This window comes from Phocoena phocoena, chromosome 4 (genome assembly GCF_963924675.1).
Source record: "Phocoena phocoena chromosome 4, mPhoPho1.1, whole genome shotgun sequence".
Classification (NCBI taxonomy): domain Eukaryota; kingdom Metazoa; phylum Chordata; class Mammalia; order Artiodactyla; family Phocoenidae; genus Phocoena; species Phocoena phocoena.
In genome coordinates, this window is record NC_089222.1 from 20,881,750 (window position 1) to 20,896,091 (window position 14,342).

At 34.8% G+C, this 14,342-nt stretch overlaps 1 protein-coding gene across 3 annotated transcripts in view; it reads left to right on the forward strand.

Moving 5' to 3' along the window:
- Positions 1 to 14,342, forward strand: part of ARMC8 (armadillo repeat containing 8) — a 104,461-nt gene that overhangs the window by 48,777 nt on the left and 41,342 nt on the right. For 2 of the 3 annotated variants that reach the window (XM_065877037.1, XM_065877038.1), the window contains 5 exons: positions 1,362 to 1,437; positions 1,534 to 1,624; positions 3,325 to 3,385; positions 5,415 to 5,615; positions 8,657 to 8,752. In XM_065877037.1, the coding sequence (XP_065733109.1) occupies positions 1,362 to 1,437; positions 1,534 to 1,624; positions 3,325 to 3,385; positions 5,415 to 5,615; positions 8,657 to 8,752 (525 nt within the window). The remainder of the gene's footprint in view (positions 1 to 1,361; positions 1,438 to 1,533; positions 1,625 to 3,324; positions 3,386 to 5,414; positions 5,616 to 8,656; positions 8,753 to 14,342) is intronic. The other variant, XM_065877039.1, reaches the window with a different exon arrangement.

A 14,342-nucleotide genomic window follows, 5' to 3' on the forward strand; every position in this document is an offset into this window, starting at 1 on the left:
TTGGGACACTGTCTTTATTGTGTCACATTAGAACTAAATATGCTAGGAATTTCCTGTAAAGCAGAGAAACTGTCATTTTTGTCTTCTGTCCATTTGCACTGATCCTAGTCTGCTCTTTTTGTCCTTAGCTTTATTGCAGGTCTGCCCTGTTAATATGTACATTTTCCCTACTTCAGACATCCAAAGTTAGATATTGGTGAAGATCTCACAAGAATAGGAGTGGGGAATGGAACCAGCTTGAAACTAGCCAGAGGCAAGGGAAGGACATATATACTGAGAGCTGCTTCCTCTGCTCTGTACTGTGTGTAGGCTGAGACCAGTCAGCACTTGTATGTCAAGAAACAGTTGCTGGGGTGGCGATTTACTGTTCTTGTTCTTTTCCATCCTCTAGCTTCATTAAGTTCTTCATTTCTTTCTTTTCTTTTCCACACTAGACTTCCTTATCTACTATGGCAAGTTACAGGTTGTAGAAGGAAAAAGGTTTTGGTAACATTACTCTTGCCAAGGTTTGCTCCACTGTCAGAGTGTCATGAACATATTCTAGGTTCCACCTGTAGGCACGTGCTTGTGCTGCAGAGCATTGCCCAAGTGAGGGACAGAGCTTCTTCACACCTCAGCTACCTATCCTGCCAATCTCAGGCTCCACAGGAGAACATCATATATAGACTCAGGCTTGGAAGTGAGGATGAGGTCATCTGGTGAAAGCTGAACAAAAAGAATGAAAAATAACAGCTCTCATAGGAGCTCCTGCAAATTATAAAATATGTTGTATGTGGTCAAGAGTTTGAGCCCTTGGTATCATCCCACACCAGTTACCTAGTTTTGAGGTATAGTAACATAATTCATAAGTATTTCTAAAGTTTTAGTTTGGTCCTTTTCGAACTTTTATCATAACTTTCTTTCCTCTCCTGTTCTCTTCCCCCACTCCCCATCCCATACACAACTACAAGAGTACTCTTTTTTTTTTTTGGTCTTCTCTTCAGTTGTCTGGTTTGTAATTTGGGAAGAAGAAATGTCCCACTTGAAAGGCAATTAGTAATTGTTATTAAGTTCCCTTTGCCTTACCAGCATTGTATTTTTTACAGCGTTCTTTTAAATTTGAATAGGGATTTATCTAGTTCCATTTTAGTTGCTACTTCCTCCCTATTTTTTCTATTATTTCAAAATTAATTTTAACTTTTTATAATTTTAACTTACTGTACTCTTCAGATATACAGGTCTTATTTTTATTCCCTTGAGTCCTTCCTTTAGTACTTTAGGCAGATTTAAATAGTTATTTCTTCAGAAGAGTTTAGATTCTGAGACATTAAAATTCATATTTGCAAAATTAAAATAAATGCTTTGTTCATTTATTTTTACAGGTTCGAATGCAGGCACTGAAATGCTTCTCAGTTTTAGCTTTTGAAAACCCCCAGGTATCGATGACCCTGGTAAATGGTAGGCTGGAACTTTCAGTGGCACCTACACAATTTAATTTATGAACTTTGTAGATTTAAAGAATTCCTTAATCCTTGTTGTTTGTTTTATTTCTAGTTTTGGTTGATGGAGAATTGTTACCACAAATTTTTGTGAAGATGTTACAGAGGGATAAGCCCATTGAAATGCAGCTCACATCAGCAAAATGGTAAAGGTCAAGACAATGTGGGAAGAAAGACAGTGCTTTATCAATTTAGAGTATTTTTGGACAGCCTATTGAGCTCACTTTCAATCCCCATCTTGTTTTGGGATTTTGAAATTTGAAAGTCATGGGATTATCTCATACCTTCTTAAATGGATGTGAGTTTTATACTCAGTTTACTACTAGTGGCATGCCCAACAAGAACTCTCTTATAACATCTAAGACTACCTACAGAAAATTACTTCATTACATTCCCTTCTCCTTGTATTTCAGTTGAAATAACACAGAATTAGATCAGATTTAACCAACACATATTATGCTAAGTATTATGGCAGGAAAACATAAAGATATAGAAATAGTGAGAATTAGTTGAAGTTGATAACCAAGGCATGATTTCAGAGAATGTGACTTCCTCAATTTTGGAAAAACAAAACAAAGATTCTTCATAGAGATGTGACCATTTATAAGATAGTTATGTAAAGTTCTTATTAGCACACTTCCTGGCTCATGTAAGCATTCAGTACATGTTAATTCTGTAATTATCAATACATTACCAGATAGGTTTAACACCTGTTATGTAGGGTTCTGTGCTAAGTGAATGGTTTAGTTTCAGTATTTAAGAAGCCGTGGCTCTCTAATATTTTGGCCAGAATGAGGAGTTTTCAGTGAATCACTCCTGCATCATGAATTGTTTTCTGTTTGTTTATATGATTTGTATTTTTTGTTTGTCTGCTTTTTTGTCTTCAAAACTGAGCATTTGCCTTTTTGTTAGTAAGGTTATACTCTCATGGAACTGGTTTCAAAAAACAATGTAGTAACAAATCTTAAGATAATGATAACAGCTATAAAGAATTCATCTCCTACAGTGTAAGTAAGGAGTTTTACTGACTTGTTTATAACTTTCCCTAGAAGCCAGAACATGGGGTATTTTAGGCTTTTTTCCCTCCAGCTTACCACAGGAATCTAATTCAAAAAGGAAAGCCATTAATTTAAGTTTCTTAATTGCTTAATGTTCAGTACTTGCTTAGAGAGTAGAAAGTAATTGTATTCTTATTCACAGCCAGATATAATTGTGAAGGTAAATTGTTTTTCAGTAGAGCCAAATCACTAATTAATTCTCAAAGCCACTTCTGGTAACCTCTGACTAGTTAGTTAATATCTTAACTAATTAATATCTTAACTAGTTAATATCTTAACTGTCTTAGCTAATAGGGATAGCTATAAGTGTTACAAGTTAAATGCTGCTTCTGTGATACTTCTACCACTGCTCTTGGAGTTGAAATATCCCAACTTAACTTCATTTAAATTTAGATACTTTGTTAACTTTATATTTTATTTAAAAATTTTTTCCTTTTTATTATGGAAAATTTCAAACAAAAAGTATAGAGAAAAGTATAGAGAACTCCAGTGTGCCCAGCACCTTGCTTTATCGTTGACCCATTCATTCGGCCATTTATTTTTAAAACAATTTTGTAGGTATTTTAAAAAACTTCTGGCTTACTGTCTGCCTATATCACATAGTTTTCTTTGACTATTTAATTAACAGAATCTCAGATAAGGGAGTGTCAAAACCTTCTCCCTCAAGATAAGTAAGAGTAGTTGTCTTTTTTTTTCCCCATAATATCTTAAAGGCAAGTAGGTGGTGGTTGTTGTTTTTAAAGCTTTAAAACACAAGCAAAAACTTACTTTCTGCCATCTTATTCCAGTTTAACTTACATGTGTAGAGCTGGAGCAATTCGGACAGATGACAACTGTATTGTATTAAAGGTGAGTGAATTAATTCTTTCTAAAAACATGTGAAAATTATCCAGGCATATAAGTGTTGAATATAAATATTTGTATTCCTATTTATTTTTACGCATTTATCACTATGGTATGCGTGCACAGCATGAAATAATATTAAAACACCATGCTTTTCAGTGGGATGACATGTAGTTTTAAAAAATTGGTTTTAGATATGTTTTGAAAGTCAAAGTAAATCTTTCCTTGTCAAACCTTTTTCACTTTTATGGCAATTAGAAGGATGTAAAAATTATAAAAATGTGTAAAATTCAGGTTAAATAGAAAATATATTTTAGTCCTTGATTTTCATTAAGTTTGCAACACAGTTTTGTAGGCAAGCAGTTCACTAACTCTATAGATAAAGACTTTATTTCACCCACATGGCAGATAATCAAAAGGCATAATGAGAAAGAATAAGTAAATAACACATGAAAGCAATCATCATTATTGTGGTGTGTCAGATGCAACTAGAACTCAGAAAAGCCCAGATAAAAGACTAGCCCTTAAAAGTCCTAAGACCTGGATTCTGGTTTTAGCACTTCTACCACTGACTGGGTCGGTAGCCTTGGGCACATCCCTTATTCTTGTGGTGCCTCAGACTCCTAATTATGAAAATGGAAGCAATAATTCCTGTTCATCTATCCCAAAGGGATATTGAGAATAACAATGTATTAAATACATTAAACAGCTTTTAGTTATAAAGAACAGAACAACTGTAAGTAAATTGATAGTGTGTCACTTTATGAATGTGAGATCTCATTATCAGTGTTCAAAACGAACCCAAGGATAAAAGAACATTAAGAAGATTAATGTTTCCTTTAGTCTTTGGTGAAGCAAGACATTTAATGAGATCTGAGGACCCCCTAAGTAAATAGCACTGCATAGAGGGCTTCCATGCCCTTACTTAACTGCTCTCCCGCTCCTTTTCTTTCTCATTGGTAAACTAGGTTAATAAGTATCTTCTTTGTGTAGTAGTTGTGAGCATTAAATTCAATAATCCATGAGTTTATGGTATTGATAAATGTTGGTAACTGTTCCAAGGAAAATAAGAATAGGCTTTCTTCTTGGAAGCCTAGGGTCATATTTAAAAGATGGAACCAGCCTGATAAGAAATCAGCAGTGAACAATAAAGTGCTGAACTCTGTGGTCAAGCTATAATAGGAACTTAGAAAAGAACAAAGCATAGTTGCCTGCGGTTGTAGAGGAAGTCTTCCTGTAATTCTGATGTTTCAGTTTCTATTACCACATTATCCTTTAAAGTTGATTCATCAGCCTTAGAAATATAAACATGGGATATTTTTATTGAGAACCTAATGTAGAGAAATTACGAAGACCAGTGCCAAGGTTTTTGAAGGACCTCAGAAGTAAAATTGGACTAGTAGATATCACAGTCATTCCAGGGAGTTCTCTGGAGAACTCAGGAACTGTGATTGATGCATTCCACTTGGATTACAGGAGAACTGGTAGAATCTGACTAATGGGAAGATCACTGAGTTTTTAAAGCTGCATTTTGTTTTTGCAACTGTAAGTATTAAACTCTAAACAAAAATTGAAAGTCATCCCAGCTATATCACACACATTAAGGAAAAGATAGCATACTTTTTCTAAGACAAAATCGTTCCTAATTAAACTGCTGGATGTATTTTAGGTTAATAAATATGTAGACAGGGCAGGAGCATCAGAAATGAATTATTAGGGATTCTTAAATGTCTTTTGTAAGGTTGTACAATAAAGCTTCAGTCTTACCGATCACAAGAGCCTAATTAGACTTTATATTAATGTGCTTTGAATATATGTTTAGTTTAGTGTGCCAGTGTAAATGATTAATATGCACTGAATTTTGTGTGTTTTTACATTCCAAAAAAAACTTTTATCCTCTGAAAGTCTTTATTGAAACATTTGATCACAAACATGACTCCCGGTAAAAACTGTGGGGTTGATATAGTTACTATATGATCTCCATCATGCTTTTGCGTTTACCAAAAAGCAAATAATTAATATCACTACCTTCCAGACATTGCCTTGTTTGGTTCGAATGTGCAGTAAGGAGAGGTTACTAGAGGAGAGAGTTGAAGGAGCTGAGACACTCGCCTATCTGATTGAACCAGATGTTGAGCTACAGAGAATTGCTAGCATTACTGATCACCTCATTGCCATGCTTGCTGATTATTTCAAGTATCCCAGCTCTGTGAGTGCCATCACTGATATTAAAAGGGTATGTTCTCTTTTCCTTTTCAGCAGCTCAAGAGAGGGATTTTTAAAAAGATTTTCTTACTGTTCACTACTTTTGAACCAATTGATAATTAATAGTTCAGAGCCCTTTTAAATAAAGAAATCTTTTAGTAACGTAGATGATGTCACTTTATGAGTTTTGAATCCAGTTTGTTTCATGTTTATTGTCAGAAGTTTTTTTAGTAAGGAGATAATCAGAAAATTGCATCCCAAATTCCCAGCTAACCCCAAAATAGTGGGGTCTCTAAGCTGGTTATTGACATTATATCAACATCATCTAATGCTATTGAAAGTCCCAGAATCAGCTTTGTCACTATATTCTCATTCTTTAGGACAAGGGTAATCTTTTGTTCCAGGCGACTGAGTGGCTTTATTTTACTCTCCGCCACTGTCTTTTTCTTTTGCTACCTTTTCTTCTAATTTTTGCCATCTCTTCTTTCTTTTCTGCAGTTTCAAACTGTGCTTTGGGCCTGCTAGTGACAGCTAAAGCACCATCTAACCTCTAGTTTGAGACCATCAAGGACCAAATTGTGCTAACTTTTTCTCAAACTATAAGTTCCTCAGAATAGGTAGATATTCTTTTTGGCTTTTGTTTTTCTCCACGTGTTTGTCATATCCACTTCTCTAAGCATGAGAGAGAAATATTCTGTTAGAGAAAGTTTATTTAAGGAGGTCATGGTATAGAGAGCATTGCCTCCTAAATAGTAACCAGTACTGTTTCACAAATGTGACTGTATTTTTGATGCCACTGGTCCCAATGGTAAATTTTTTTTAAACTATTCTCTTGACCTCTCCCATGCCCCTGAGTTCCAAAAAACTTCATCCGGTAGGCAACTGTTCATTTGGCATTTAACACTGAAAATGAAACAAACTATTAAGGGTATAACTTTTCTCTGCCTCAGAAAGGGCCTAAAATAACTTCCATTGATATTTGTATTAATGTACACTGCCCTTTATGTATTAAAGTTATGTGCCTGCTCTTCCTTCAGCAGTATTGTTTTTCTAGTAGAAGTGATAGGTTATATTGAAGCAGCTGCCTTGTCTGTTTTCCCTCTGGCTACTTGCTCACTGATACAGTAACTCAAAGTACAAAGACATATGAGCAAGTCCTAACTACAGCCTCCTGAACACCCTTAGCTGACCATGGCAGCAAGGCAAATAGAACACTTTGATGGACGTGAGAGTGAGGAAACATAGTTACAAGAACGTCTAGCTTACACATGTGCAAAACATTTAACTGGTATATAGAAGATTATCCCTTTTCTTAGGGTTTTTCCATTTTATTTCCATCACAGTAAAACTGGAATAATAATAACTTTTTAAAAAATCTCCTAAACTTGAATATTAGTTTGTTTTGTCACCTTTATTTTTGATGATGGATTATCCAGTGGTTTCTGACATACAAGTATAGGTACTAGACCCATAAGAGAGACTTTTTTACATGTTAATAAATGTCTGATTTTCATTGTATTTTAGTCCAAGTCAATATTCTAATAAATGTTATGACTGGAAAGTAGTTAAGACATAAGAATAGATATTTTAGAACTTACACATCAAAATGAGTGTCATATATTGGGAGATTCCTCCCATAAACCATCAGTACCTGCTTTGATCAAAATATTTGGGGAGCTACTCTTAATAATTGCCTTCAGAACCCAACTGAGTTTTAGTTTTTTACTGTGGAGTTTTTGTTGTTGTTGTTACTCTAAATGATGTTACCCAGTTGGATTTCCCCCTCTTCACACACCAGTGACAGTTAACTTAAAACTCTCTTAGTCGATGAAAATATGTTATTATTGTCAGGGTTTTCTTGCTAGTGTGCCATTCAGTTCTTTAGGAATGTTCAAAAGAGGGTCTCAGAATATTATGAAAAACACCTATATCTTTGCATAAGGGTGAACCTTTCCAAGACAACTCATTTGGAAAAAGTTGTAATCATTTGGATAAGTTATATCTCTTAGTTATAAAATTATTTACTTTACTGATATGCCTTATATATTTACTGGTTCATATTTAGTCACTGAAAGTGTCCTGAGAACACGGTTCTCTTTTATTTTTATGGTAGTTTGGTGATAAATCAGGTATATGGAAGAATTGATAACTGAGAAAGCCAGTTATGCATATGAAAAGATAGCATTAATTGTTTCATACCAGTAAGTAATTTTAATAAATTTATCCCCAAAAAGCCCCCTGAACATAATTCTCAGATAGCTGTAATAGACAGGTAGTAATGGTTACCATGGTCTGTTGTTTATTAAGCATTTTTACAAAGGTTTTCCTGCTTCTAAAAGCTTTTTAAATGCTGAAATGTGGTTAGCACTATTAAAGTTTAGGAAAACCTTCTAAAGATACTGTTGCAGCAGCACTCAAGTTATCAGCTGTATTCCGGGGTTAGAAAGGCCTGAGTGTGCCATTTTTTTTGTTTTGTTTTGTTTTAATTTAATTAATTAATTAGTTGCAGCATGTGGGATCTAGTGCCCTGACCAGGGATCGAACCCAGGGCCCCTGCATTGGGAATGTGGAATCTTAGCCACTGGACCACCAGGGAAGTTCTTGTGCCGTGTTTTTTGAGAGCATTTCAAAGAGTTGGTGGGAAATTCCCTGGTGGTCCAGGGACTCTGTGCTTCCACTGCAGGGGACACGGGTTCGATCCCTGGTTGGGAAGCTAAGATCTCGTGTGCCGCGTGGCACAGCCAAAAAAAAAAAAAAGAGCTGGTGCTAGCAAGCACCAGTGCCACTAAAGCTACCATCTAGAAACACTGAATTTTTAAGGCTCAAAGGTTCACAAAGATTTTTCATATACCAGTGTCACATTTTAGACAGAAGCAGACTGCAAGAATTCCAGGTCATGTTGACACAGACACAGCAAGGTCTCAGTCATATGTGAGCAGAAACCCAAAATAACCAGCACTGATACGTTAATAGTTGTTAAAACATATTTTTTCTTCAACTCTACTTTATTAGTTTTATTGAAAATTTAATTTGTGGACTGGGTTGGAACGTATCGTTTTTTCCCTCCCATAGCTTGATCATGACTTAAAGCATGCTCACGAACTTCGCCAGGCTGCATTCAAGCTCTATGCCTCTCTCGGAGCAAACGATGAAGACATCCGGAAGAAGGTGAGTCTGGGAGAGGGGCGTCCCCCAGTCCTGACAGCCAGCAGGCAGGGAGTGACGTCAACCTGAAAGTCGTGGTGAAGAGCACTAACAGTGACTGTTTGAATATAATAAAACAGAGTGACTAAAGGCATAATTGAAGAATGAATGGGACCCGGATTTGGGGGGTTGTTTGTTTGTTTTTAGAACATAGAGTGGCATGGCCGTGCTGGAATGACAAATAACTGGCGTGCTTTGTTGTGTCATTAATATGGATTATTGTGTTGCACATTTTTGCATGTGTTCTGATAAAAATCAATTCTAGCACTGTGAAGCTTCAGACACCTTGAAAGACCTAACACTAGAATTGTAAATGTTATTTATGGAAATACTTTCCAATGCCATTGAGAAATTCAAATCTCTATTGTATATTGTTCTTTGATATGTGGCTTAGTTATGTTTTGATTTTTTTTTGCTACTGTGCAAGTTCGATGTGAATAAAATCTTTGTGGAATAATGATTTTATGTTTAGTGAGTGGTCATCTGAATTTTCCAGCTCCCAAAAAATGTGTCACTGCTATAGCACCTTATGTTATTACAGCCTAGTCCAACACTGAGCTCATGTTCTTTATGAGAATAGTTCTAAGCAGGGAGTAAAGTATTGTGGTAAGCTCTGATCTGGCTCCCTCCACAAACCAAAAGCCTGGAGCTTACTACTCAAAAAAAACCCTGTATAATCTAATAAATTATAAACAAGGCTTTTAGGAACATCAGTAAATTAATTCATATGTTCTGTCTTGATGAGCCATAGCAGAGAGCAAATTGTGTATTATTTACTGAATGTGGCAGTTTACTAAATCTCCCCATCTTGCATTGGTATTTTAAGGAGCCCTGTGAGAGAAATCACAAAGTATTGGGACTTTAACATGATTTAGAGAAGTACTTTGGGCTTGTAGAAAGAGAAGTATGGAATTAACTGTAGGTTTATTGAAATAAATTGTACCATTCTTGGAGAAAATTGAAATTAATAGCAGTAAGATCAGTAAGATTAGATATGTAAGTAGCTTTGCTTTAAAATCAGTGCAGAAAACACAACTAAGCTGAATGTTTTCCATGTACCTCAATTTAGTTCAGTTAACAAGATGTTTTTGACTTGAAGTGTTCTAGTAAATATCTATGAAAATCCTTTTTGACACCTCTAAGCTTTCATTTGTAAAGTGTTACTTGAAGGCAAACATACTAGTGATATGATTTTCCCTGTGTCTAATCATGATTTATGAATGTTGTTCATATGTTTCATTCAGTTTAGGTACATGGTGTATTGCAAGGGAAGAGGCTTTTATGGCAATTCATATAGATAAAACATTTTTTAAAAATTGACATGGACTGTATAACTTAAAGCATCCCCAAACAAATCATTATGTATTTATTAGGGCCCAATGGAAAGAGGAGAGGTATTTTACCCAGTCTTTTAGTTGAAGAAGGCCATGCCATGGACTGAAAGGGAGATAGATAGATGGACCAGAATGGGGGAAAATAGGATGTCCATTTGTACTTCTTTGTACTTTTTTGTTAATAAACTATTGTTTTGGAATTAATGACTTTAATTTGTGATATCATGTTCTAGAAATATAACGTAACAGTCTGATGATCAGTAGTCTATTAAAACTTGTATTTATAATGTGTATAATTTCCTGGTAAGGCTAATCCTGATAATTTCTGTAGAAAGATAACAAATAAAGAATAAGTTATAATTATCATAGTTTTTTGTGTGTGCTGAAGAAAAGATACTATAGTATGCCTATGTAATTGGGGATTATATAGAGTTTTTAGGAACATATTTAATTTCTGGGAAATCAAGTGAATAATTTATAGTTCATAGCAACTACTGAAGAGAGAAATTGTAAATTGGAAAATATAAAGTAATTTTGTGATAAAATCTGCGTGAAAACGGTTCTTAGGAGTGGAGAATTTTTATTTTCAGTGTATAAAAATGATAAATGTTAACTCTTCCTTTGAATGCGTTTATTTCTATTCTATTTTTGTTGAAATAATTATTTGGATAGATTTTTATTTACTTTCTCCATGAAATATTTATTTACCTTTTACACTTCTGCCTTAACTTTGATTGTATTTCTTTTTTTGGTGTAGATTCTTAAAGTACAATGTTTATTATTGTTTTATTTTTTAATGCAATTTTTATACTTGCCAAGATGGAATTTCAGTTTACTGAGTTGATGAGTGGACAATCTCTGAAAGAAATTTCAAGGACTGTAGACCTATTTCTACCCCATCCCTCACCCCACCCCCCAGCCAAACAAAAAGGCTTATTTATTCCAGGATAAAAGTATGAAATGTTCAGTTGGTCTGCCCTTTAAATTGAAAATGGTAATGTAATTCAGTAAATATAGGAAGTAACATATATCCCATTGCCCTATATGACCAGTTAAGGGAATGAGGCAGAATGAATAGAAAACTAAAGCAAAGAGATAGAGACAGTGAGAGGTGTACACAGCAGTAAAGGAGAAAGATACAAGCCTCCTCTCTTCATGGAATTATGGCTCTATCTTATTGCTTGTAAAGACTGCAAAAGGCCTGCTGTGATTTCATTTCTTGATAGCTTCTCTCTGGGCCACACAGAATTAAGCTGAAGACTGAATATGACCTGTAGGTCAGAGATTTACCACTCCTGCTTTGAAGCAGTGTTAGTGTGTTCTCATTAAAAGAAACCAACTGTATAACAAACAGTCCCTGGAACCTAATAAGCACTCAGTAAATATTGTGGAGTGGATACAGAGAGATGAATATAGAAATGAAAATGCAGAAATCATACACAGGGTGATAGTTCTCTTAATACACCTAGATCTTTCTGAATCCTTCTGTGCAGAGCAAAGTTGGTATCCTAATTCCTAGCTTGGCATCCTTTATCACTCTGTGGCATATCTACAAATTTCCTGATTGCCTGTGGTGTCCTGTCAGTGAAAGGGTGGAAAGAGTCCTGCGGTGAAAGTGGAAAACATTACCATTGGCTGTGACATGAAAAGGGAGAAGAAGCCCAAGAAAAGATGAAGGACCACTCACCTTGGCAACAGATGTGGCCTGGCCATATTAAACTTAGAATAATTCAAGGATTTTGGTTAGGGAAAGCAAGGGCAGAGCAGGAGTTAAGAGCTTGGTGAAAGAAGGGTCCAGAGCACATTAGCAGTAACTGCACTGACAGCAATGCCAGGTAAAAATTAGCTGTAATCTCTGCCACGGGGAAAGCCTGCAGTTTCTAACAGTCTTTACCACCTAGTAATGCTGACTAAGAAGCATAAGCTCAGTTAATGGGGCAGTAACAAAGAAGTTAAGACAACTAACAAATTATTTTAAGTACTGGCATCTCAATCAAAACCCCAGTCAGTTGGCTAAGTCATGCAGAGGCAGCAGTGGCAAATTACAGCAGTCCTATAATTGTGAGGCCCATTGTTTTATAACAAAGAATTGCTTTTTTGAAGACCATCACTTGATTGGTACCTGTTGATCATCAATTAGGTTGGAAATTTAAAAGGATGGTCTCTCTTTTACTTTCTTCAAGGAGCTTGTAGAATTTATCAGAAATAGCTAGGAAGTGTAAATTGAGGAAAATTAGAAATTTTAAATATAAATTAAAATTCAAGGAAATTAATAAACTTAACAGGACGTTATTTTTATTTTTGATAAAAATAAAACATGTTACAAATGCAGTACTTATTGTAGCCTTTGCTCCTTTGAGATATCTGACTAATGGAGCTTTTCAGAAAGCGTTCCTCTTGGATTTTGAGTACTTATATTTTAGCTGGAGATCCCTTTTGAGGAACTAGAATGTAAGCTCCATGAGGGCAGGGATTTTTTATATTTTGTTCCTCACTGTATTCCCAGCATCTACAATACTATGGGGTGCATAGTTGGCACTTTACCAATATTTGAAGAATGAATGGGTGAATGGAAAAAATGAATGGACAAATGAATATTTGAACTCTATTGCAAAATTGCATTGTTAAGCACCATTAATTGTGTTATATATGGGCCTCTGCATTAAGAACTTTCATAACTTTGCTAGCAATTTTACGGGTATGTGAAGAGAGGAGATTTAAAATAGAGGAAACCTACATCTGATCACATAGGCAAGGGGTTTCACTATACTAGCATAGAGAAAATGTAGGAAATTCCCATTTTCAAGAGGCAGACAATACCAAGGGCGTGTCTTCTACTTCTTTGATGTAGGTCAAAGAGAACATGTTTTATGGTATGGTACTTGTTTAATTTTGAAATAATTTTTACCATTATTTCTTAGTTGTTTTCCTTTTTAAATGTATGATTTTTAAAAATTTATAACATTCACAAGTGTAAATCTGGACCAGTTTTTTTCCCCTAGGGATAAAAGTATGATTTGGTTTATAGAAATTAGACCGACTGCCAGGAATCAACCTATCCTATAAAGTGATATACACCTGTATAAAATATTCTCAATGAATGTCAGATTTTTATGAAAATCATAATTAGTGAAGGTCATTAATTTAATTCAATTTTACATAGATTGATTGAACTGCCTACATTGTATAAACAATGTCAGATGGGTGGAGGGAGGGGGAAAACAGTAAGGTGAGATAAAGAGGAATAAAGACACAGCCTTACTACTCAGCATTTATAATAAAACCTCAGTATGTCTGAGGAAAGTAAGGAATGGCCAGTAAGAATTTGCTAGGGACTCAAAGAATTATTTGGAACCAATTAAAATGGATATAGTGATATCAATGGAGCAGTCCTTGAATCACTTTGGAAATTAATAATTTAATATTTTCTAAATGCCTTTTATATCTTCAAGAATTGATAACATAAAATCTTAAGGTTTTACTCCCTGGCGAGGGCAGGGGGGGTGCCTGTGGAACAGTCACAGTGGTATGTACATGATGTATGTGAAGAAGGTAGCAAAGCGTGAGATGTTTTTTTCTTTTTAAACTGAACAATTTTTTTTTTCCTGGGCAATTTTTTTGAGAAGTACAGGGAGAAAAAAATAAGAAAAGAAAAGGAAAACAAAGAAGAATGAGAATTTTTCTACTCTCTTTTTCCTAGCAAAGGAAGTTATATCTACAGGGACATTGTGAGGATGAGCTCTCTAATGTATTGAAAATGTTTAGCATGGTGCCTCTAGGTGCTCAGTAAATCGAAGCATTTATTAGACTATCTTAAATAACTTCACTGGAAGATTAAAAATAAAGATATATTTTTAAGTATTGGGAGAAAAGCTGAACAGTGTTGGGGCATAAATAAAGAAGGTTTACAGTGAAAACAGTGATTTTATGCTATAAATTTCCAAGACTACTAGTTATTCCTTCTAGTAAAAAGAATATTTATACTTCAGAAGCATCAGCTCTTTTTTATAGTTTATCTCTTATTAAAATGACAAGATGTCTTCTTACTCTTTTTTTTTTTTTTTTTTAACATCTTTATTGGGGTATAATTGCTTTACAATAGTGTGTTAGTTTCTGATTTATAACAATCTTCTTACTCTTATAATTATATTTTAAAATATATTTAAAATACTTGTTTTCAAAACTCTTTGTTGCTATAGCATACCCTCTGAAGCACCAAA